The 26697-nt window shown below is 35.5% G+C and overlaps 1 protein-coding gene across 1 annotated transcript in view; it reads left to right on the plus strand.

Moving 5' to 3' along the window:
* LAMA2 (laminin subunit alpha 2) overlaps positions 1-26697 on the plus strand; it is a 518385-nt gene that overhangs the window by 146364 nt on the left and 345324 nt on the right. The window contains exon 4 of the mRNA XM_072965855.1: positions 9852-10094. Coding sequence (XP_072821956.1) covers positions 9852-10094 — 243 coding nt within the window. The remainder of the gene's footprint in view (positions 1-9851; positions 10095-26697) is intronic.

The raw sequence follows: 26697 nt of genomic DNA on the forward strand, positions 1-26697 counted from the left end.
ACTTTCAGCATTTGGTGTGTAGAAAATGTCTGTATAGTTATATGAGTGCCATCTCCTGCCCTTATTTTTAAATCTTAGCCAGAATGATATCAGGCTCTGCAGTTTCTCATTTTTCATTTCATTTACACTCTTCACACTTCACTGTAAAGTGAAGTCACCTTTCTAAAATTTGAGGTAAAGGCCAGCTTGACAAACCTTGGCAGAATTCTCTCTTTTGCAGATTTTTATCTCAAAGGGAGAATATGTGATGTAGAATATTCAAGGTAGTTATCTTGGTAGCATTTCCCAAAAAAATTGGAAATGATGAGGGATGTGTCATCTGTACTTATTAATGTTGAATGGTAGGTAGGTAGGTTCACTCTTTAGGTACTTGTAGAAATCAATCTAAGTTTCCTTAAATCATTTCAGAGGTGGCATTCCATTTTGATCACCTACTCCATTGAATTAAAAAAATAATTGAGAATCTAGTATGTGTAAGGTATTAAAAGATATTTATAGTGTATTCTACAATTTCTACTGCTACCAACTTACAACTTAGTTTTTGTGGTAAAACGAGGGCAAAATTATTTTTTACGAAGTAAAATTAAATTGTCATAAGAGATGTTCAGTTGTTAATCTGAAATATAAAATGGGACATGAGAACGTGGCTAGGTTAGAAGTTGAGATGTGGGAAATATCTGTATAAAGGATTAGTTTAGGTATTCATAGATATGGAAGGTATTATGCAAAAAGCAAAATGAGACAAAACTGGATTTATAAACCTGCTCCATAATTTACTAGTCATGTGAAGTGGAACAAGTTACCTAGTGCACTGGTTTCCTATTGCTGCCATAACAAATTACCACAAATTTAGTGGCTTAAAACAGCACAAATTTATTATAGTTTTAGAAGCCTGACATGAGCCTCACTGGCCTAAATCCAGGTGTGAGCAAGGTTGCATTCCCTTGTGAAGATTCTAGAAAGGAATTCATTCCCTTGATTTTCTAACTTTGACAGGCTGCTTGCATTCCTTGGCTTATGGCCACTTCCTCCATTTTCAAAGCCAGAAATGGGTTGAATTCTTCTCATGTTCCACCACTCTGACCTCTTTTGCTTCCCTCTTCTATTTTTAAGGACCCTTGTGATTATATTGGGCCCACTCATTTAATCTAGAATTATCATTCCTTCTCAAGGTCTTTAAATCATATCTGCAAAGTACCCCTTCACATATAAGGTAATATATTCAGTTTCCAAGGATTAAGCTGTAGACATCTTTGAGGGGCCATTATTCTTTCTGCCACACAGGATTCTTGTTAGCAGAAAGAAACTTCTGTATGCTGAAGTGCCTAGCAAAAACTAAGCACTCAATAAAATGCTACTTTCCCCAGGAAAAGATTTTTAGGACGTAGAACATTGGGATGCACCTTTGTTAAGGAAACTTGAATTAAAAAGAACCACAGCAGGCACACCCCACACAGTGCTCTCCTCTGAACACTCCTTCTGTCTTCACTCCCTTCTTTCCTATTGTTTATTTTCCATTTTAGGCAAAAAGCTGTATTAGGAAAACATGTTTTTCTTCTTTAAAAAATCTCTAAATTATAAATAAATATCATTTTTTCCAGAGATAAAGAGAGCTTCAGATAAGGGGAGAACAGTATAGTCAAAAGCTATGGAGATTTCAAAGAAACTTGAGGATGGAGGAAAAAAAAAATGAATTTTCCAACTAGGCTGCTGGTCACTCTTCTGAAAGTGATTCGAGTAGGGTGGTTAGTGGTGCATGGGCTGCAGGGGGTTAAATAGAGAAGACACGCTAAGGTAATAAACAACAGAGAGCACAGACTAGTCTTAAGAACGTCCCTAGAGAGGGACAAGAAAGTGGGGCATATATAAGCAGGAAAATAGCTGATGCTATTTCGTTTCAAATAGCTAAAACTGAGTAAGTGTTAAGTGACTCTGATCTGTTGAAAGAATTCATGAAGCAAGATCAGAAAGTTTCATCTGTCTGTGATTTGTTATTCTACACTGTTAACATTATATTTCTACTCTCTTCATCACTACAAATCTTTGCTTTTATTCCCCAAATGCTTTGAACTAGAGTAATTCATTCATGTCTGCAATGTCATAAATTGGTGAAAGCGTAGGTTCTTCCTACCCCGGTAACTATAGAAGCACAAAAACAAAGGCAATGCTGGGTATTTCTCCAGGGTGAATAATTTTTAGAAGGCAAGCTTTAAACTGTCACATTTCTGACTGTCTGTGATTCACACCAATATTGTTCTTTGTGATGGCTTCATTGAAAGGACTGTCATGTTCGATGGGGGAACTCAGCCTACCTGCTCTTTTACCAGTAGCTGGTGTGAAAGCCATGCTGTGCCAATGGCTTGTTCACAGGAGGCAGGTCCATCTTTTGAAACCACAGATTATAAGAGAGATATGTGAGGAGAAAATATATGTCAAGGGCAGTGCTAAAGAGAAGGAACAAGCTTGTCTGAGTTTCACCTGCAGCTAACATTGTTAAAAGTGATAGCAACTTAATGAAGCATGAGTACTAATACATTCATAAGCTGAGGGACCTTACTCATTCTCATTTGCATTCCATTTATTAGTGTTCCTAATGTTTTTAAATACTAGACTAAAATTTGATACTTTCTGGGCCAGCAATACCCTTTACAGTTGATAATTAATTTTAAATAATTAAGATATATTTCTTGAGCTCAGAATGCAATGTAGTTGCGGTATGAAACAGATAAACATTTATCAAGATAATAAAGAAAATGCATTAAATATTTGCTTTTTAAGAGCAAGCACTGAATTACCAATAGTGGAAAATCACATGAAAGAGAATCATTTGTTTATTAGAATGAGGTGTATTAGTAATCTTTTTTATTCTGATTTTTATGAAAATTTCCCAACATACAGAAAAGTACAGAGAGGAGTACCATAGACCTAGATATACCCAACACCCATCTGTAAGAATTGACTTGTGGCCCTTCTTGTTTCAATTTTACATTTATCCATAGTCCACCCCATCTGCCAGTTTATTTGGAAGCAAAGTCTATACATATTATTCCCTTTATAAATAATTCAGTATGGATCTCTGAAAGATACAGCTCTATTGTAAACAACACCATCATCACACCTAAACATTAGCACTATTACTACTACTTCTTTAATACTAACAAATATTCAGTCAGTATTAAAATTCATCACACTGGCCTCCAGACTTTTTTTTTTTCCGAATCAGGGTTTACCTGAAGTCACACACTGGATTTGTTTGATCTATCTCTTAAGCTCTCTTAATCTATAACCTCATAACCTCATTATTTTTTATTTTCTCGCAATTTTTTGAAGAAACCATATTGTATGTCTAATAAAAGTTCTCACACTCTGGATTTTGCTAATTGTATCCCTGTGGTGCTGTTTTCACGCTCCTCTGCTGCCTTATTTCCTGTAAACTGATAGTTGTTACATTTAGAGACTCACTCTGATTTGGGGTCATTTTTTTGGCATGACTGCTTTATAGATGGTGCTGTGTCCTTCCATCACATTGCAGAAAATATCCAAGTATCTCTCTTTTGGGGACATTTGTGGCCCTTGATGACCATTAGTGGTCATAGATCCATCATTTCAAAAAAAGCCCTCTTCGTAAACAGCAACATCCTGTATACCTGAGTATTATCCACGTTGGTTTTTTCACTTAATAATATATCCCTGCATTCTTTGCTCTTCCATCTCAGGTTTTCTTGGCTATTCTTTCTTGTTAAGTTTTCCAAATCAACTTTATAATCAACTTGTCCAACCTACTATTTTTAATAAAGCAATGTTACTGCTCTATATTTGCATATTAACTTAGAGTGAGCTGAAAAGTAACTCTTGTTATTTTTCAGAACTAAAAGTTGAGATTTTCTTTCTTGCATAGTGATGTAGGAAAGTCTTTCAGATACTTTCCCATGAGTAGTGAGGCATTGATTAAAACTAGTTAAAAAAAAGAACAATTTCAGCAAATAATTGAACATTGTATCTTCAAAGGATTATCATTAGTCATCCAGTTAGATTAATAGTTCTTAGAAATTTTGGAGTGTAATTCATTTTCAAATGTGTAAACTTTACATGAGTTTAATGTGAGTATAAAAAATCTGTTTTAATTGAGGGCAGAGTGTTTCTGTTCCTCTGGCGACACGGGAGCCACTTACCCTGAGGTGAAATGGCACATTTGCTTACCTGCAACTCATTAAATTCACACTCAGCGATTGCAGTATACACTTGGGGGTGAATAAATGGGCTGCACATTGTAACTGAGGGACAGTTGCAAATCAATTCAGTCTGTGAAATTATTGTAAATGAATTTGTCTGAAAGAAAGTACAGGCAGGCAAGGGGGCTGTCCTTCAGGATTCCCCACCACATGATTCTAGGTTAACTGAAGTAAGTGTAAATGTACAGGTGACATAAAACTCACCTAGGAAGTAATCATTGAAGATATTTCTAAGTTAATTTTTTTAAATTGAAAGCACTTATTATCAGAGCTTGATTTAAACATAAGTCCAGTAATAGTGTTATCAAAATATGTATCATGATCTCTTCAGATAATTTTTAAGATTGTAGTGAGCCACTTGTTTTCTGTGATTGCTCACAGTAATTTGTGCTGGGGAGTAAGAGTTTGGTTGCATGTGGTTTGGTGGTAGGGGGGTAGTCTTTGTGTGAATCCTCTATTGTACTCAGACTTTTACTGAATTTCCTACATTCGTGCCCACTTTTCACCCCTGCTTCTGCTCAGACCTGCCATCGTGAGGATCTGCTTGACTTCCCCCAGGGCAACAGCCACTCTGAGTTCTTTAGCCCATGACCTCTGCTCTCCCTCATCAGCCAACTCTCATGGACCTTCCATAAAAATACTGAAATACTGAACTCTTCTCTTTGTTGTTGTTATTGTTTTAAATTTCTTTATTCTCTCTTTTTAGGTCTCAGGTTAAAGATCTGGTAATTGCATGAACTTGATCCATCAAATAAACACAGAGATGTTTACACATTTCTATAAAGCTACCCCGATTATTCCAGTGGGTACTAGGCTTGAAACCTGTGCTTCCAAGGATCCTTTCTGGTTCTGATATTGTGTAACTGTGTAACTCTCATTGCTTTCTGAAAGCTAATATATCTATATGAATAAATAAGGGAATTTGACAAACATACTTTTAGGACTAAAAATACACATGAGTTTTCAAAGTATATTAGAGATAGTATCATAGCTTAAATCCATAACATTGGCAAAAACAGGTAGTAGAATATTGCAAAGCCTCTTCCACAATTAAGCGTTTTTGGTATATGGGCAACTATTTGCTATAGGAGTTTCACAGACAGCAATGTGGGGAAGGAGGCAGAGGTCATCAATTGGCAGAAATTAGATGGCCACATATTGTTCTCTTGACAAATTAGGAAACAAGAAACGGAAGAGAATAATTTAGGTCAAGTTCTGTAAGAAAGTTGATCTCACATCTTCCATAGAAAAGTGGCCCTCATTAATAGTTTTATGGCTTTCATGGAGGATCAGCCTATAGGAAATAGAAGTCCTATGTCCTTGTTACATCATTAAAGAGTCGTACTTTGGCTTGACTCTCTAAACTGTGTGCCAGTGACATCAAAAGTCTCAGTAAAATCTGCAAAACACAATACGGTTTGGTAGCATTTTCCCAGATCCGTGATTCTTTTGAGGACAAAGGAACTGGGATAAAGTAGGTTCCTGAGAGTCATAGCACAGAATAGTTTTTTAAAAATCCAGACCCTGCAATGCATGTGCTAGAAATTGGTTCTGGATGTCAGACATATCCATATGAGTTATAGGCAAGCTAATGTGTCCAGACCCAGGGCAGCATCTAGAGTGACCAGAGTTCCTCGGTAGCTCACTTTGGACTGTGAGGTCTCCTCCTTTTACCCCAGTGCTGTACCAATATCTTATGTAAGCCATGATGTGAAAAAGATTAGAAACCATCACTATATATGATGGTCATTTTGTGTTACTTGTTACTTAGGGATTGAAAGATTCTTCAGAAAGATCCTATTCTCCATTCCCACCCTAAATGAGATCAAGTTCTTAATACTCTTGGAAACATCTAATTCAATGGTACATCAGTGACATATGATTATGATTACCAGATATTTTGTTAGGTGACATACAAATGGAATGTGAATTAGAAAGTTCTCCTTGATACAGTAAAATGTCAAACATTTGGTATAATTTATAAGTTATTCTGATTTTTTTTCATCCATGAAGTTAGTAAAAAGTGGCCTCCAGCAACAACAGAAAGTTGGGTATTGTGTGTTGATATCTAAGGTTCATGGAAGCCCAGCCGTCAGAGCATTTTTGTACTTAGAATGAGGTGTATGCTTTCCTTGTTGCACCCCATACAGATTGGGGTTTTATTAATCTGGTTTTATATCTACTGATTTTGAAGGGTTTTTATACTGAAAACATGAGACATAGTTAATAAAAGTAGCATAGTTACATTAGAGAATCATAAAATTTCGGAGTACTTAGAAAATCACTGTTAGAATTTTCCCAGTCTTTTTCTGATGCCTTCAAAGAAAACTTTTATTCATTATGTTTTTCAATAAGGCTGTCTACCACATTTTTAAAAGTTTATTCAAAATACTACATGCCAACTAATTTAATTAATTTTGCATGAAGTGTGAAAGAATCCATAGAAAATAAATGAAAGGAGGATATTATTTTGAAATGGGATGACTCCAATATTCTCAAAAGCAATGACTGCTTTTCCATGTCACTTAATTCTGGCAGTTATATTGAATTATAGAAGGAGTCTGTGCGGTTTCTAGTATAACTTCTTTTCATGGATTTCGTCTATTATTCCAGAGCCAACACAGAAGCTCCTAAGTCATAAATCCATGTTGTAGCTCCAAGAGAATTTGGCCTTTTCCTATATACTTGCTTGCTGAGGTGTTTCTGCTTCTAAACAAAGTTCTTTTTCCATACATCAGTGTGTCTTTATTCTTCTTATTTGTGCCTGTAATCTCTAATTATGCTTTGTTATTTGTCTTTTGGTTTTCTACTAAAAAAAGTATCTGTGCAGTGTTTTTTTCTGGGTGGAAATTTGCTAAAGTATTTATCTAGATGATTTTTTCCAAAGAACATGCAGTATTTTTTATTCATTATCTCATTATCTCTTCCATGGTTTTAACTTTGGAAAAGAAACACTGGGAAACAGAGGGTAAAAGAGTTTAAGAAATTTATTCAGCTTATAGAGACATAATAGAACGAACATGCAAGCAATGTATGTCTTAGTTACTGCAAGTGACAAGATATGCTGGTTGACTGGGCTTTAAGCTCTAACAAACAGGAAAAATAAACAGTATAAAGCTAATAGCAGTAACATGGAAGCATGTTACAATAATTTTGGTTATTCAATTTATATAATAAATATTGAATGCACACTATTTCAAAAGAATTGTAATAAGGAATGTAGCACCTGTGCTCTTTAGGTGCTCACAGTTTAGTTCTTCATAATTCTTTATTATTTTACAGGCTTTGTCATGAATAATTTAGGATTACCAGAAATTAGGACCATAGTGTTTCAGATTTTTAACAGAAATGAGTCTCTCTCTGTGTTCTATCAGATTAATCAATAGGTATGTCCTTCAGTGAATTCCTTTATAAAGAAGTTTCATGGGTATGAGTTATTGAATATGGAATGTCTAAGAGTAATAATTCCTTGTAACACCTGAAAAATGCAGAAGTAGCAGATACTTTAGATTATGATTGATAGAGTATATTCCATCCAATCTTACTCTTGTCCTTTCTTTGTTACTTATTTTTAATTTTTTTTCCTTATTTTAAAAATAATTTTATTAAAAACTAAGGCATTTATGTTAATGCAATTAATATAGCAGAATATTGGATGAAATATAAAAGCTCTTTTTCTCTCCTTGATTCCTTATTCCCAAACCCCAGAGGCAATGGATTTAATATGTTCATATATTTCCTTCCCCAAAATAACTAAGTGTATTCCAGTATTTATATGCACATACATATATATGTGTCTGTCTGAAATTATACTTATCTGTATACCTTTGTAAATATAAACTCATAATATTTCCCACCTAGAGTGATAGTCAATAAATTAGAACGGTCAAAGCCCAGACTAATCAGAGGAGATGTCTTCGCTGTTCCTTGCTATCCCAAGGTTAATCATATGGTCTCAGGAGAGGGGAAGCATTTGGAAGGCTTGGGCAGCAGTAATTTACCAACAAGTACAGAAATATTTCAGTATTTTAACTACCAGTATTTCCACAACTAAGAGGAAAATACCTAAGAGGCAAATACCAGCCCAACTTTCAATCATTTCTTGGTTCATGATTTTCCTCTCAGTGCACTCAGGTAGAATGGCTAGTATTCTAGTAAAGATCTCAAAAGACCCACATCAGAGCCACCTGTCTTAGTCTTACCTCTGATAGAACAACTTTTCATATGTTTAAATTCAGTTCCTTAGAGTTTGCCATAGTCACCTTACCCATATTCCTGAAAATCTCATGTCAAAACTATGAAGCAAATAAGGTTTATTTTCAGAACATTCCTTTCAAGCTTCTCTCTAAGCAGACCCACTGATCACATTTTAGTGGGTTTTTCCTCCAGTGACCCCAATCACTCAGAGCTTAGGCCTGTCAACCTCCTCATACCTCACTGAATTTACTAAACAAAAACATATAATAGTCCTTTGTTATTAGTGTATTTTTCATATATGCCATTTTACAGTGTATTATCAACTCATAGATGGGGGGACTGTAACTTAAACTGACTTATATGTATCTTTTTACTCAGGACATTGTCTATAAATGTCACTCAATAATGTTTATGTGTTATTCTTTCAGACTTTTGGATTGAATTGGTAAAGACACACATATGCACCGTCACAGAGCATCCAGAATATTTATTTTTTACATCTTCAAATATTATTTGAAAATAAAGAATTGCCATATTCTCAATTGTCACTCTGCAGACTTAGAGTAACTTGAAGCCTTTCTTTATTTCCCTTTTTTTTAAACACATGTTTACCTCTTGTACAGAAGGTACATAAACCCTCTATATAATGTGTTCCAGTTTCAGATAGTTGTCTGCATGTCCTAGAATTTCTTCTTATTTTCTATTTGGGGATGTAGAGGTAGACATTTATTGAGTATTTACAACCAAGTTCTTGGCTAGGTACTTTGCATACATTATCTCATTTAATCTAAATTGCCTCTCAGTAGTGTACTTTGTGTATTTATTATTGATCCTAATTTGCAGAGAAGAGATCTAGGAATTGACAAAGCAAAATAATCTGCCCACGGTCACATAATGCTAGGACCACAGTTTGAATACAGGACTGTGTCTCTAAAGTGCTATGTTGTTTTTGCTGTACCGCAGTAACACCATCTACATGGTACTTGTCTGAGGACTAGGTGATAGAAGTAAGTGTTTCTAAACTATCAAGCACAATCACACATGGAGTTTCTAACGCATTTATTATACTCTCCAACAAAGTAAGGTGAGTACATTGGTATGTAATAAATGCTTTAAGTGGTTGTGATTATAATGGAACTTCTAAAAATTAGGTGAAATGATGTCAATGAGTTGTTAGAAAACTAAAATCCAATTTTAACCCATTTCTTTTAAAGCGTGGGTGTCAAAATGAAACATCTCATTTTAGCAAAAAGTTATTAAATATGAATATATAACAGTAAAATCATTTCAGAGAACATAATAGGGTTATCGAATAAAATCTGAAATAAAATATATTGTAGCCTTAGGCCTTATATTTGATATCTAATGGTGAGAATACTTTGGAATTCAGAGTTATGTGTTGTTGTTGTCACTCTTCCCCAGGTGTTCCAGATTGCATATGTGATTGTGAAAGCAGCTAACTCCCCTCGGCCTGGAAACTGGATTTTGGAACGCTCACTTGATGATGTTGATTACAAGCCCTGGCAGTATCATGCTGTGACGGACACAGAGTGCCTCACCCTCTACAATATTTATCCCCGCACTGGACCACCATCATATGCCAAAGACGATGAGGTCATCTGCACTTCATTTTATTCCAAGATACACCCCTTAGAAAATGGAGAGGTAAGATGAGAAAACTTACCATGAGTACATTTAAGATGGCAAAATGGGCCTGTCAGAAAGACTTGAATATATCAGTAATTAATGTCAGGGAGATTTTAAAGTAGGATTTAGCAGAAGTATATTTAAATGAGTTATTAAATAAAAAAGAAAAAGCAAAGGTGATTAGAATTTTAACTATCTTCATCTAGTGTGTATTTCCCTTCGCCAGTAAAGATCAGAGAAGAGGAAACGGGTTTAAGTTGGAAAGTCAGTGATTAATTTTACATATAAAGAGACTTTTCTGGCAATGAGGTTTGCTAATTATTGGAGAAAGACTAAGACCTTAAAAGAAGCTTTAGATCTGTGTGTACTCTGGTCTGGAAAGGAGGATAGAAGAGGTAAATTTGGGAAGAAATATAATTTCCAGGAAGGACCTAAATAGAAGGGAATTTTGTCAGTCTTTGTATGCTTTTCTACTGTCACCACAGAGGGCTTCAGTGGGGTTTCTTTCCTTTGTTCAGGCTTTGCTTATTATATATGCTTAATTCAAAAGTGTTCAACTTTCTGCAGCATCTTTTAACCTGTGGTTCAAATTTTAGATTCAGTCATTGCTTTTCGGCCACAGATTCAAACCATGACTTCACCTTTATCAGCTGTGTGATCTTGAGTCAGTGACTTAAATTCTCTGTGCCTCAGCTGCATCTCCCATAAATTGGAAATAATAACAATAGTTCTTCTTTCTTATGATTGTCAAGAAGATTAAATTATTTATTATGTTTAAAGCATTAGAACAGTGCTGACGTATCCACTGTTGCTCTGTAAGCGTTATGTAACTATTTTGTCGTTGCTGTTGTAATAATAATAATAACTATTGAGGCTGTTGATTGTAGTGGTGGTAGCAGTAGTAGTAGTAGTATTGTAGTCTCCTCCCAAATACCCAAACCTTGATTTACTGACTCTCTTGGATTCTCTACTTATATTTTCCTAATCAGTCTCATTTTGTCCTGCCTGCTTATATGCATCTTTATTTTTACTCATGTCTGATATTTTCTCTTCACTAGTTCATACACCTGAAGCTAGTATCATTTTTTATATATACATTTTCAGAAAACCCATTCGCATACTCTGTCATGGCCACCTCAGCCAACCTGGGGTTATCTCTTTAAACACTTCAGAGAGGAAGTTAGATTTTTGACATAAATCTGTCACACTCTCTTTTGGCATTATTACTCTATAACTGTACACTAGTGCCTCACTTTATTTCAGTTTCATGTTCAAAAATACCAGTTTTGGGTGAAAAAAAATCCAAATGGTGCTCTCAGCAGAGATCTCAATCTGCCAAATGACAAGGAGTCAAAAGCAGTGAGTCAAACAGCTGTTCAACCTGCTCTGTGCCCAGAAGCATCCAATTCCTAGCCAGATTGGCCAGAAGATATGGGAGTAGGGAAGGAGTGAAGAGAGAATATATCTGAGTTGAATTTGTATTATTTTTCTCCTGGATCCAGTATTTATCCAGAACTAATAATTTTCTAATATTTATAAAGCTGTATTTTACCTTTAAAAAATGGTCCAATTCAGAAATTTGTGGAACAATATAAAATGTACCCAGATAGATATGTAAAATACAAGTTACATGTATATCCACAAGGCATGCTCTTCCTGCATCAGTGGTGGTTCTCCATCCTTTAGACCCTGCCAACTTGACAACATGGAACAGATAGATTGTGTTTGTTTACCTGCATGTATTGTTTTAGACATTCACTAAAACTAATCATTGGTGATGACTTTTAAGAACAGTTTATTCAGCTCTCTCTGTGACAGTTTTTTTGTTTTTTGTTTTTAGTCTATTTTTCTGTCATTGGAAAGTGGATAAGGTGAGGAACAGAAAGTAATTTAAAATATTTGAAGTAGAATGATAATATATAAGAATATGAATTAAATTCAGACCTCTCCTAGAATATCTGCTTCATGTTATATCTTACTCTGTGAAACATGTTACATTTTGAAATGAACAGGTCCTGAGAAGGTAGGTGATATTCTTCCAAGACTCCCAGATCAACTGGTAACAAGGCTGAGATAAGAATCCAGGTCCCCTGACTCCTAGGTTGTCTCTTTCATATTCTAGTAAAGACCCAAAAGTTGATATTTTTAAAAAGTTGATAATTTTTAAACTCAAGAATGGTTACAGGAGACATAGATATACTTCTATTATAAGTAGAAAGATTCCTAATTCTGACATATTATGATATAGAAGAATGTACCTGAGATTAGACTACTGGGCTCTGATTGACTCTAGTTTTTCTGAGACTTAGGCAGGCCACTTAATCTCTGACATTGAATTTCTTTAATACATAAATTAGTTTAATATATAAATTGCCCTTAAGCCATCTTTCAGTTCTATAGTAATACAATTTTTGATGTCACCTACAGTATAATATGTGGGACTATTTTAAATTTTTTGGATGCTTTTCTCCAGTATTTTTCAGAAAAGTGACTATGAGATAAATCTCACTGTCACTAACTTTTAGTTTCAAAATGATTCACTTTTAAGTACCATCTGAAATATAATTATTAGGCGCTTATGTTCAAATCTTTCCAGAGAAGTGACAGTCAAGTAAGAAAAACAAACATATAAACCAGTAAGTGCAAAATGATAGTACAAATACCAAAACAGAAGTGTGTGCAGAGAGTGGTAAAGTCCCCCTGGATGAGCCAAAGAAGCCCCATTGAAAAGATGAATTCTCAGAGTACAGGGAAACAGAAACAAAAGTTTCTTAGTATCTCAAAAGTTTCAAAGACAATATGCAAATCCGCCAGTTTGCCCTGTGAGTTAAACTAGGCATGTAACAGAATTCACTTCCACTGTTGAAGGATATTTTTATTGAGTATGGAATTGTAGGTTTGTCATTTTTTTTCTTTTGGCACATTTTATTGTCCTCTGGTTTCCATTGTTTGTGTAGAAAAGGTAACTACTTAATAATTGTCCTTTGTAATGTCTTTTATTTCTTTAAAGCATTTAATCTTTTTTTTCCAGGAATTTTACTATGATGCTCCAGATCTGCACTTCCAAATACAATCTTCATTAGAATTATGTGGTTACTTAATTTAAATTTCAGTTAATTCAAATTAAATGAAAATTCAGTTTCTAAGTTACATAGCCACACAAGTGCTCAGTAGCCACATGTGACTAGCAGCTACCACATTGGATTTCATAGAATGAAACATTTCTATCATTGTGCAAAGTTCTGTTGGTCAGTGATGACATATATGATAGCTTTTTATTTTATGGATTGAGATTTATTTAGTTGATATATCTGCAGAGTGATGTCTTTTATCAGCTCAAGAAATAATTCAGGCATTGACTTTCCAGATATTGCCCTTTCACCATTTTCTTTCCTCTAGAAATACAATTTAAAATAATTTAGAACTTTGCACTGTGTACAGTATGTATCTTATACTCTCTTTTGTTTATACTCATTCTTTTGTTTATACTCATGGCTTTCTGTTCGTCATTGTAGATATTTTCTTCTGGCTTACTTTCAGTTCATGATGTCTTTCTTTAGATATATAAAATCTACTATTGAAACCACTCATAGGATTTTTAACTTCATTTATTATATTTTTCAGTTCTAGAATTTCTTTTTGGTTAGTTTAAAATATTTAGTATCTAGTTTTATATTGAAATTTTATACATCTATTGAATTTTTAATAATAAAACTTATATTCAAATTTTTAATATTCTGTTTTTATGTCCTTGAACATAAAGTAACAATTATTTAGGAGTTCTTATTTTATAATTCTAATATCTGGCCTTTGTGAACACTTAAATGATGCAAAGCTGTGCTGCACTCCCATGACAGCTGCTTTGATTCTAGTTTATCCTCATGCTAGGCTTCCTGTCTTTGGAGTCTAAACCAAAGTGTGTAGAATTTACCCAAGTCTCACCCATGCAAGTCCTGGAATCCAACTTTTGTCCTCCTAGTAATACAGCTAGGCTTTCCAAAGCACTGCTCAGTCTCTTAGCCATGTCTTCTGAACAGGGAGATGCCCACAGGCAAAAGATGTCACAATATGCGAATTACCTCTATAGACATCTTTCTTCTCTTGATATTGAAAAGTTGGTTCTCCATCTCCTTTATAGCTATCAGATAGCTTTACATAAATGTTTTTTATATGTTTTGTCCAGTTGGTCTAGTTGTTACCATTAAAAGTGTTGGTGCTAATTTTATAATTTACTATAACAGAAATATAGTCTCATATATGTTTAAAATTTTTTTATTTTAGAATCATTTTAACTTTATATGAACATAAGAAGAAGAGAACCCCCATGTCCCTTTTACCTGGCCACCAGTAAGGATAATATCTTACATAACCACCATTTATTTTGTCAAACTGAGAAATTAACATTGATACTCTATTACTTAATCCATAGATTTATTCAGACTTCATTCATGTTATCATTAATGTCCTTTTTTACTCTTCTGGGATACAATATGAGATACTACATTGCATTTATTGCATCATTCTGTCTCCTTAGTCTCCTCTAATCCATGACAACTTCTTAATGTTCCCTTGTTTTTCTTGACTTCGATCGCTTTTAAGAGAACTAGTCAGGTTTTTTTTGTAGCATATTACTCATTTTGAGTTTGCCTGTTGTTTTTCATGATTAGACTGGGCTTCTGGGTTTTGGGGAAGAATACCATAGAGGTGAAACAACTTTCTCATTGCATCACTCATATTTATTTTTATTTGCACATGCCCTCATGCCCTGTCTATTTCCTTTTTATTGGTTTATAAGTCGTACTGTCTTCTATTAGCTAGGGTTTATTTTAGACAACAGTGTCTAAATATACCCCATGATTTAAAATGTACATTTTTGACTAAGCACTGAATGATCCTTTGCTTCCAAATCCTCACAATACCCTTTAAATATAAATTTAAGTCAGAGAACAAAGGAAATAAGAGCAGAGTATTTTTAAGACTCGTCTGTGAAACAAAGTATTATCAAATAAACATGCCTCAATTATGACCCACTAATTAAGCAATCATGTTTATGTTATAGGTATAGGACATTAATAGACAATAATCTTCTGCGATTAACATCAAATCAGTTGAGTCCAAGGTTTATTACATTGTCACATGTCTATACAATTTTGGAGACATGTGCCAAAACTTTTAGAACATTCCAAAATATCATATTTCAGTTGAAAATTATATCATTTTAGAGTCTGAAAGATCCTCAAGTAAATTTATTATCCTTATCCCTTATTCCTTATTAAAGGATATCCCAGGCCCAGACTTCAGCGTTTGTGTTCAAACTTCAATACTGCCCTCTGTCCATATTAGCAATGAAGCATTTAAGCTTTTCCTTCTGATCTCTTGAATCTTAACAGCATCATCTCTGCTTATTTTTTATTTTTAGTTTTATTTGTTGCTCCAACCACCCCCACTCTTTTGCCTCCACCCTCTGGCTTGGTCCATTTTCTACCTTCCACCCCACATTGCTGTCAAGAGATCCAGAAATCTTAATCATGTGGATTCACTGGAAAAGTAGCATAGGACACACACCCAGTCCCCTAGATAACTAGGTTCAACCACTTCCAAGAAAGAGAGTGGTCCTGCAGCTAGCATCCTGGACTTGCACCCAAAGGGAGAAGAGAAATTCAGTGAGCTATGAGATAAATCACATCTCGGGGCCTAGTTGAAGAAAAATAATAGAGGACAATGGAGGGGTAACAGTATAACTCAATATGTTGTTATGCAGGCTGTAAACAAAAGGAGATGTTGAACAAAAACCTTCTTACAGTTCTATTTTAGAAAGGCAATTTTGTGTCATCAGTACCAAGAGAAGGCTCAGCAGGAACCTTGCTTTGAGAGAATGATCCTGAGCTCCAGAGTAGGAGTTCTAGGGTGTGAAGTAACAGACAGCAGGAAGCCTCCATTACTTCAAGGCCAGTCAAAGAAAAAAGCTTGGTGGGTACAGCTGTGCGGACCTACCTCTCCAGCAGTGCCACAGGGAGCCAGCTCCATCTAGAGCTACTGCCTGCTCAAGTGCTGCCTCTGCTGAAAACACTTGCCCCAAAATGCTATTGAAAACTGCTAACAAGAACCACCACTTGGAGGCACCACTGAGAACCATGACTGTAGCAGTGTTTCCTCCCAAACTTGGCTTTACTTGGAAATCACGTTTGAAAGACAGCTATTTCTGGGACCAGGGTTATTAATTCAATAGATTTGGAAAGGGCTCAGGAAGCTCTATGTATATGTCAAATAAGTACTCCTGGTGACTTTGGTGCCCTCCTCTTGGCTCATTGTTCAGATATTTTCCAGCTTTTTCAAACCCTGGGGAAGAACCAATTATTAGTTATTTAGGAAAGAGTATCAGACACTCTGACTCCTTCTAACTGAAGAAAGAGACTAATATTTTTCTGTCAGGACTGAATCTGTGTGTGAGTTTGAGTTGAGTAAATAAACTTTGAGCTATAAGTAAGTTATAGATGGTTGAAGGAGCAGCTGAGAGAAGGGAATCACATTAGTAATACTGACAATAATGAGGCTGTATAGATGGCACTGCTTTAGGGTTCCTAGAATTTAAATTGTAATAAATATGTTTCTGTTATTTGAGATTCTCCCCTTTCTGTGACTGGGATTATTCCTTTTAATTTCCTTGGATTGTCACTCGACTGCTAACTAAATATATTCATGGTTACCATAGTAATTTTTGCTTCAGTTTCTTCATACAGAGATCTTTAAGTTATATACATATGCTTTCCTTTCCTCCTTACCAAGGCTTCCTACTCTCCTGGACTGCAACTCAATTGGAACTTAGATTCACTTTGATTCTGCTTTTGAAACATGGCAGGCTTGTATAAAATTCTCTGGAGAAACCATCATTAATTCTTGAAGACACCTTTTTTTCTGTAAACTGTGTGCAGAGCTTTGATATTATTTTGATTTCCTATGTGACAGAATTTTATATATACAGGCAGAATATTTTTCGCCTTCATCACCTAACATTATGATGATCCTTAGAATTGCAAATACTGGAGAATGAAGAAACAAACCCAACACTGTATTAAAAAAAAAAACAACCTGTTTCTGAGATCCTTCTTTGATGTGATATTGTTAGGGGTATAGCATGATTGTATATGTGAGTTTATGTGGAAATGCAGGAATGGAAATGAGGAACCAGCCTTTCTCAATTACCCTTGGAGTTGCTCCCTTATGGCGAAGCGGTAGGGTGTCACTAATTTGTATAGGTTATGAAGAGAGATTTAGGGAAATAATTATTTGGGGTTTCAGACTTCCTTCCTCTAAAAATAATTCTTGCATTGACCAATATGGGGCCAGTTAGGACCTGGAGCAACAACGTCAAAGTGCCTCATTACAGAGGTTTACAGGGCTCCCTCCAGAAAAAAACCCCAGCGTGTTTCAACTCTAGTTGAAATATTTTAGAATTACATGCGCATAAAATCCATAATTCGTTTAAAATATTTGTATCATATTTAAAAACATGCCTTTGAAATAAACTAAAAATAAAACTAAGAAGATTGTATTCCTCCTTTCTGTTGGTCAGTTTATAGACTCCTCCCAAGAATATGGTGTCTAGAAAATATCAGTAAATCCTTGTTAAAGTAATGCAGTGTTGTTGAAAAATCGTGACGTCTAGAGAAACCGAAAGGAATGGAATCTTGAGGAGATAACACCAATTTTTAAGAACTGTTTATCCCAGTGTTGTAGTATAGGATCTTCCAGGATTTATTAAAATGGAACAGAAGAATAAACTTCTGTTGAGCTGGGTAAGGAAGTGCAGGGCTGTGGTAAAGGCACAAAGACACAGCTTACTGTCTTTTAGGGTGTTCACTAGGTACAATTCTCATATATAACCCTGCCACAGATTAACCGTGGGGCTTGGACAAATAAGTCAGCAATCTACTGCAGGCCTTGGCCAGTTCACATGACTATAATAAAGATCAAATTAAGTCATTTATGGAAATGCCTCCTTGTAACCTGTATAATGGGATAGTAAATACCCTAGTTCAGTAGCTAACGTTGGCTTAAGCCTACCTCTGATTGTGAGATGACTGGTCAGTGCTAACATCACTGTTATATGAGGAAATCTGCAAAGGACGAAATAAGATTTAATATTGTATATACAGTCTTTACCTTGTACATCCAATACCACTTTTCTTCTACATAAATATTACAGAGACTAGTGCACAAGCTTTGTTATGCTAACACCTTGTAGAAAAATTTCAAGAAAGCTGGGTAAACCGAGTTCCATTTGTTATACTCATACTCATTGCAACTTGTTACAGAAAAAGCCTATGTTAAAGTTCTCTGAACTGGGAATTATAAAGTGTTGTCAGTATTTTGAGTCCCAATTCTGAAGCGTATTGATATTACGAAATTATGAAGCAGGAGTAGTATTTGTTGTGTACAGAAAGAGAGGGAAAAATAACTGTTATGTGCATTGGACATCATTTGGCTTTAAAATCAAGCCTGAAATCCTGAGCAAACAGTCCATGATGGAATGGCAGGTCATACTAGAACTAATGGTCTCATCATTTTTCCTTTTTTTTTTTTGCATTACCAAAGCAGGGACTAGGTCTTTCAGTTAAAATCTAAATCCCATGGGAAAGAAGAGGATTCATGAGTACTATTGTTATTGTTACCAATAATGTTGGCAATGACTATTTTGGGTATGGTGCTTCATGGATTACAAAGCAGTTGTCACTCACACCCTCTTCCATCTGATCTTTACCAAAGCCTTGGAGACACTTGAAAACAAAATATTTATTATTCTCCTTTTTATTGATGGAAGTTAAATAACTTGTTTGGCGTGATCACAAGGGCTGTGTGACACTGTATAATATTTAAGTGCCACCCACCACCTTTACTGGGAAAAACCTAAGGGCATGTCAGTTAACCAATCTCACACAAGAAAGATAATGTACTATTATTTTTATTACAGAAGTATACTTGAAAAATACAACAAAGGATCTTAGGATCTTGAAACTATTAAAATAAGCCTCTGAAGCTTAGAGAAACTATTTAAATACTAGAGCTGTTGTCAAAAATCCTTGAGACAAGTAACCCAGGAGTGGAATAGTTATGATTACACTCTATGAGCAAACTTAAAAGGGTATCAGTAGCTGCTTTACCACAGCCCCTGCTGTGAAATGAAAACTGGAGAAAAATCTACTGCAAAGCATTCTAGCCTGAGGATGTGTACTATTTTGCACCGTGGCCGACAGACTGCAGCCAAATATTTTCTTTGGAAATAACGTAATGAGTGACTGTTGAATTCTGCTACCTGGGAATCACATAAGACATACAATTTAAATTCTAATCATGGGTAGCAAAACTCCTATGATACTCATTTTGCAAAGCAGAATGGCAACCCTGGCAAGATTACAAGTTAGAAAATTATATTTCCCTTGTGTAAATTTGTTCTTCAGCTTCATTCAGTAATAAGAATTATTTATTTTCTTATTCAACAGATAAGTGCCTTCTAAAACCAAGCTTACTATTAGGTTGAGCCACATGAAATTGCCAATATTTGACTATTTTTAGACAATAAATATGCAGTTTCACATGGTTTAAACTAATATATGCCCAAGCATGAATAGAAGTATTTGCAGAAATTTAAATTATCCTCAGCATAACCTCACTTGTACACATATTTTTTAGCAAAAGCATTGAAAGGAAATCAAGTCCCTTCACTGAAACAATAATTTACAAGTATAATAATTTAAACTAGTTATTTTGTGAAGGGTTTTCTTTACTAGGTTAGTAATATGGTGAATATAAAGCTAAAATGAGTCATACTGTATCTGTTTCTTAATTTTTGGTGGTGGGGGGAATATAAATAGAACTTTCATATGAATAATCAGGCATTACATCAGGTGTAGTGGGGAACCACGTGGGAGTTGAAGGTTTATCCATTAACTAGGAGTAAGTTTGGGAACTGAGTAGATTTGGCTCATAGAATGTAAAACATGAATATGCATATCTGTGTTTCTACACTAACACATTCCCGTGCCCTTAAACGTGCAGCATAATCGTGTGACTAGATGTTAGTTGTATCAGGAATGACAGCTGCCACCTTCTCAGAGGCATTTCAATTATTTTTAAGCGTGGCATCCATCTTATGGCAGTTATCCACTGTTCTCTTCAGTATGAATTATCTTATTGTAAGACTATTGGTGAAACTTCTTGAAGATTTTATTAAGGGGAAAACCCTTTATTGTTTTGGAAGGGAAAAAATCATACTAGTGATTTAATTTTACTTTCTTTCTTATCTACTTTGTTCATTTTATCAGTGGATGAAAAACATTTTGCTCTTCCTTCTTATAATTCGTTATGTTGCATCCTTTTATCTCCTAACAAGATAAAATTTGGTGTTGAATTCACTGCAGTAGAGCAGCTCACACAGTAATCACTACTAAGCAAATGTATGACCAAAAACAATAGGACATTAAAAATACAGCCAGGATACAGTTTCAGTTCAACCACCAAGTGATTTGGTATTGTGAATAAATTTTATGGGTTTATATAGGCAGTGAGTAGTCCTCAACACTTAGGTATTTTTTTCCATTGACAAATACTGATCATCACTTATATTGCAAATGCTCCCTTAGGTGCAGGGGATAAAAGGCATTATATTTCGGAGGAGGTGGATAAGAAAAGAGATTCAGTAAATCAGGATTCAGGAAATGTCTTAGAGTCTTGGACAAGTTGGTAAAGGTATGCCTAGCACAGAAAAGTCTTGGTTACAGAGGGAGGGAGAGAGAGAGAGAAAGGGAGAGAGAGAGAGAGAGAGAGAGAGAGAGAGAGAGAGAGAGAGAGAATGGCAGTGATTTGTCTAGGGAACTGAATGGTGCCACCTAGAAAATGTGGGAAGGAGTGATGGGAGACAGGTTGTGCTCATAGCAGTCGCTTTGACTCACCGTGATTATTTCAGCTACTGAATATCTGATTAAATTGAGAAGAGAGGCTGTCTGTACTGAGCTGTAAAACAGTTTCAGAATAAGAAAATTCAGTTTTAAACTTACACTCAGAAAAAAACCAAACACCTGCCTTGCAGAAATATATCGCAGAAACAGATTTTAAGGGAGCAGAATTCTTTTCCTGTACAATAATTATGGCTAAGTCCTTGTTAAAATAAAAAATAAGGATGTTTATCAACCTAAAGAATGAAAGCATTTGGCTTTTTTGCTTTAGTTTATAAAATGTATCCCGTTTTGTAATTATTTTCCAATAAGGCGTATGCAGTGTGGGGTTCACTCTTTAGCTTGAGGGACCTACTACTGGAGTTTCAGTGTTTTACTCTTTCTTTTTTGGCTCTGATCAGTCTTTTCCATTGGGAGGTGACTTTTTAATAATTCCCAGAAACAAGCATGGAGTAATGTTTAAGCTCTAAGTTACTGTCACAGGTGAAGCAGTCCAGTTGGTGAAATATGGATGTATTCATTGTCAGCAGGGCTCCATACTCAGGAAAGAATCCTCATTTTTCTGGAGACAATGGCCAGCTGAAAGCATCAGAGAACTGATAGAAAGAGAACTGATAGAACTGATTGTAGGGAGAAGAACCAAAAACAAAAGGACTATATAATTGGCCCTCCATATCGATGGGTTCTGACTGTACTATGCCATTTTATATAAGGGACTTGGGCATCTGTGGATTTTGGTGTCCGCAGGGTGGGGGTCCTGGAACCCATTTCCCGTGGATACCGAGGGACCACTGTGACCCATTTTGTCAGCACTTACATTGTGTTGTCTGGGTGCTAAGGCAGTCTCTACTAGTTAATTCCACTAGGTGTCTGATGTTTACAGAACTACTAACATGGCTTATGTTAAATATAGACAAATAAACTCACAAAAAACACCTCTCTGTGACCACATAGAGAGTGTCTGAACTTGGATAGATTGCAAATGGTGTTCTCAGGTGGCCAAACCATTAGGGTGGTAGCAGAATGAGGGGAAATGGTGTCCTGGGCATGCAGTGTGTTTGTACCCATCTTCTTACCTGCAGAGCCACTCTGCTAAAATTTGCCAAGGCTCACTAGTGTCTTGGAGACATCCCAGAGAGGGGAACCCAGATACCATCACTCTCAGCCCTGCTCGGTTAAGGCCCTGCATTAGTACTGAGAGGAGAGATGGTTCAGGGCATTTTACTTCTATCACTGGAAAATAGCACAGTTGGTGCCTAACTTTCATTTCTGAAAATATCACAGGTGATTTTTCAGCCAAATCCAGATTTTTATCAAAAGAGGAAACAAAGGCAGAATGTGGAGAGAAACTGATATCAGCTTAGAATATACTGAGATTTGTTTTAAAATATAAAACAGTATCTCCAAGCACTTTAGACTCCAAAATTGGGAGCAGATGAAATAATGACAAATAGGATGTCCACACTGAAAGAGAGGGGACTTGTAAAGCATAAGGTAAATGCAAATCAAGGTTGAAAAGATATAAAATAATTAGGTCCAGAGCAACCAGTAAAATACATGCCAAACCAAACAATACTTTGATATTCTGGTCTGGAATGAGGATTTGGGGTTATTTTGAAAAATATCGTCAGTACAGCTCTGTCCAGAACTCACAGCTGCAGAAACGGAAGTAAACAAGTCATCCTATTAGAAGACTGGAAGGTTAAAGAACAACCAAAGACTCAAAGCTCAATGAAATTCTTACTAGTTCCCAGTGATAACGGTTACCGCTCATACAGTTCCCTAAAGGGAAATTACAAAAGAATGTTTCTAGAGATAGGAGTACAAATACCATTTGCTCATTTGTTTGTTTTTAAATCAAATAACAAGAATGAAGATGAGGTAAAAGATGTTTTCTGTATTTGTTTTTAAAAAGTATCTGTATATTTTATGTGCCATCAATTAACACAAAATCTTTCCCACTGTCTTTTCATAGATCATTAAGTGGTTGAAAGATGCTGCTGTTTTCTAGGCATTGCTAAAAGCTCTTGAGTTCCATGAGGGAGGGGAGTATGCCTTATTCTTTTTTGCGTTTTCTCACTCCACAGTTTACATCATGTACACATACATGTAAGATCTTCCATGCTGACAGCCAAATCAGATTATTCTTGCCTGGAAGTAGAAAGTGGGATTTAACTTACCGAGTTTGACTATCTTGCAATGAACCAGGTAGCGTTCAAATTTGTGACAGGAATGTAGCACCTTAGAATTTTATAGTATTTGAATTTATCTGCTAGAGCTACATCAAACTCCCAGGAAAATCAAGAACAAAAAGATAATTATTCTGGACTCAAATTTAAACATCCATATAAGTATATTGATAGATAAAATATATTAGTATGACAAGTTTCATCTTGTGTATCTCATCTCTTGGGGGTACCTAAGAGGGCTATGCTTTTTCAGCCTGAAAAGAACACGTAAGAAAAATGCTACAGGGGACCGAGAGTGTTATCTTGAGGACTGTGCATTAATTACTCAAGTCAGAAAACACTTAACTTTGCAGCCCTATTCCATCACTTATGAGAGTAATTTCTAAAAAGCAGAGAAATAACCAGTCTCTTGTAAATTTGCACAAAACCAAATTGGTGTCTCCACTTTGATTTCTCTTCTGAAATTCATTTCCACCTCGGTTTTCTTTTGCCTCTGGTGTTCTGCATGATCATTTTGTAGCATCTGGATAATTTTATATTAACATCTGGAATTGAGGTTTTTTTTTTTCCACTTGTCTGGTGTATATAGAATACTCTGTAAGAAATGTATTTTTCCAGCTGCTGTTTATTCATTTCAAAAAGACATGGTTAAGTGAGTGTAACAGCCTCTAAAATTCCCAAGGAAACACAAAGCATGTTTAATACAAAGCCCTGCCATTCGACTTTCTCTCCTACCAGCTTTTCCCATGGCAGAAATGGTAGAGATCCACGGAGAAGGAAGAGTTTTTGAATAGTAACAGGTGTGTCCTTGAGCACACGGGCTTTAAAACCAGCTCTAGTTTGGAATCTTGGTCTAGCAGCCAAAAGCTGTGTAACCTTGGGCAACTGTTTGGAGTTCAGTTTCCTTATCTCAAAATGGAGAAGTATAAATACCTGTTTTCTAACATTGGTCATGTTAAATGAGACAATTTAGGTAAATTATCTGGCTCAAGGTGGGGACTCAAAAGAGGCAGCTGTTGTTATCATTAATTTTTGTGTATTACAGAATGCAGCTTAGACTTTCTTCTTTTTCTGACCTCCTAGAGCCTTTATGTATATGTTGAGCAGTTTGGCAATTTGTACAAGGTTTTTGAGAGCTGTGATGGAATCTTTTCTCTTAAAGAGTTGCTCTTGGAATAGAAAGAAAAATAAAGAATCAAACTGGCTACAGACATTATTGAGGAAACCAGAGACCACTTCCTTTCTAAGCTTCTGTAGCACAGGTCATGATGTGTGCTTGCAAAGTAACTTGAATTTTTAAGCAATGCTTTGAAATTCACGTACCAAAATAAAATCTATAAGTCCAAGCTATTGTGATAGGAGGTATAAAAGGATCCTATAGTCATTGTCATAAGTGAAATGTTAAAAATGTTTTGGAACTCTTCTTGGAGTCTGTTGTTTTTATATTGATGACTTATTAACCACTTTTGACTCTAAATGACTTTTATTCACCCTGCCCCAGAAATATTCACCTTCAAAGATAAAGTTTTATAATACTGAATTAGTCAAAGGAATGTACTGAAGATTTTGAACACAGCTCCAAAGAGTCCCAAAATCTCCTGAGTGTTGTGATACATGTAGGCAATTAATTTAAAGCATTTTTCATTCATTTAGTTGTAAGATTTTTTTTATTTCTTTGTAAAAAAATTAGTAGCTTCATTTTACATTCACAGATTAGAAGACAGTTTTCAAAGGAGCATGAATTAACAGAGGTTCAGAGAAATGATTTTAGTAGCATGAATTTCATACATTGATTCTAAACACCCAATGATTTTCTTAAATGTATTCTTTCCCATGCTCTTATGCTACAGGTTTACAAACTATTTAATTTTTCATTCTTTCTCAGATATTTAGCAGATGTTGGTGCTCAATTATACTAGATAATATTAGAAGAGCAAATGAATGGAGAGATGATAAAATAAATGAATATATTACCATTGTTTATTAAAGAGGTATCCCTTTTTATACCTCTTCTTATTTCCAAGAGCAATGTCAACAAAACACAACTTTAAACTCATCCAAAAAATGAACATTTAACTGAGCAAAAAAATTGAAAAGAAGTTCACATTTACTGTTCATCTGGAATGAGTTAGTTATTGCAGTTGAACTCTTAATTTAATTCAGAATTTTCAGACAATTGAGGTAAAAAGAGAGAGAGAGAAATGTTAAATTATACAGTTTCCTTGTCTGATAAAGGAAAGCTTCCAAATTATGAAGACAAACATTTTCTTGGCAATGAATTCTCAGAGAGCATTTTATGCAGTCCTTATGCAAAGGCTTCAGACAGCAGAAGTGCAAGATTTTCAAACATAGCTAGTACTATTACTTACTTATTTCTACCACATAAGAAAGTTAAGGATATAAACTTAAAATTTTCACTCAATAATGCTGTATGTGTCTCTGAAGAATTAAGATAATATGATTCAACTTCATAACTTCCTGATAGTATTACTTAACCCAAGGAGGAGCTCTGGAGATGGATAGGTAGTATGTCCACCTTGATGTCAAGTGCACAGGCATATCTGCAGGGTTGAATTATTTGACAGACTTAAGCACCCATACTTGTTGCTGGGTAGTCTTCTGCATGGTTGACATAAAGAATGTACTCCTAGCCAACTAGAGAGCCAGCCCACTGCCACACGGAAGTGTACTGTCAGGTGGCCTGTGATTCGAACTAATATATTTTCCCCAGCATGTATTTTGAGTGGGAATAGCTAATATCTATTGATTACTTGACATATGCCAGAAACCATTCTAAGTGCTTTGCATCTCTTAGCTCATCAAACTTCCACAGTAACCTCCTGCGCATGCCGTGGACTTTATCATTGCTCCCACTTTATGAATGAGGGAATTGGTGGACGGTATCACCTTGTCCGAGGTCATATAGCTAATAAATGGCAGAGCCAGGATTTGAACCCAGGATGATGTTGTAGCCTGTGTGCTTAGCTACAGTCATGAACTTAACCTCAGCCTACCTGGAAATTTATATTATCATGTAGACTTGACTGAATGGATAACTTCAGACTCGTTCATGTAATATAGGAGGAATATTGACATGATCAATGATAAGGGGAGTAATCTAAAAATTTCTTGCCTTGACCATGAAGGAGCATCAGTATGACTCCTTGTCCAGTATCTGATTGTGGAGAGAATTGCATTGTCATCAGCAGGCTAAGATGCAGAAAGTAAGAAAGGTGCCCTGAATAGTCATAGCCAAATGAATGCATCCACCTATTGCATGGCTTCAGTCTCAGAAAGAGAGCTCGTCTTATGAAAGTGGTCGTGGTCTAATGGGCAGTGCATTGGATTTGAAGTAAAAACCAACAATAGAGTTTCATTTCCAGGTCTGTTACTCATAGTCTCTGTAATCTTCCAGACTTTACTTTTCTGGGGCTTTTGATGTGCCTTCTTAGAAGCTGTGTCCTTATCTGTAAATTGGAT

Source organism: Vicugna pacos, chromosome 8 (assembly GCF_048564905.1).
Source record: "Vicugna pacos chromosome 8, VicPac4, whole genome shotgun sequence".
Taxonomy (NCBI): Eukaryota; Metazoa; Chordata; class Mammalia; order Artiodactyla; family Camelidae; genus Vicugna; species Vicugna pacos.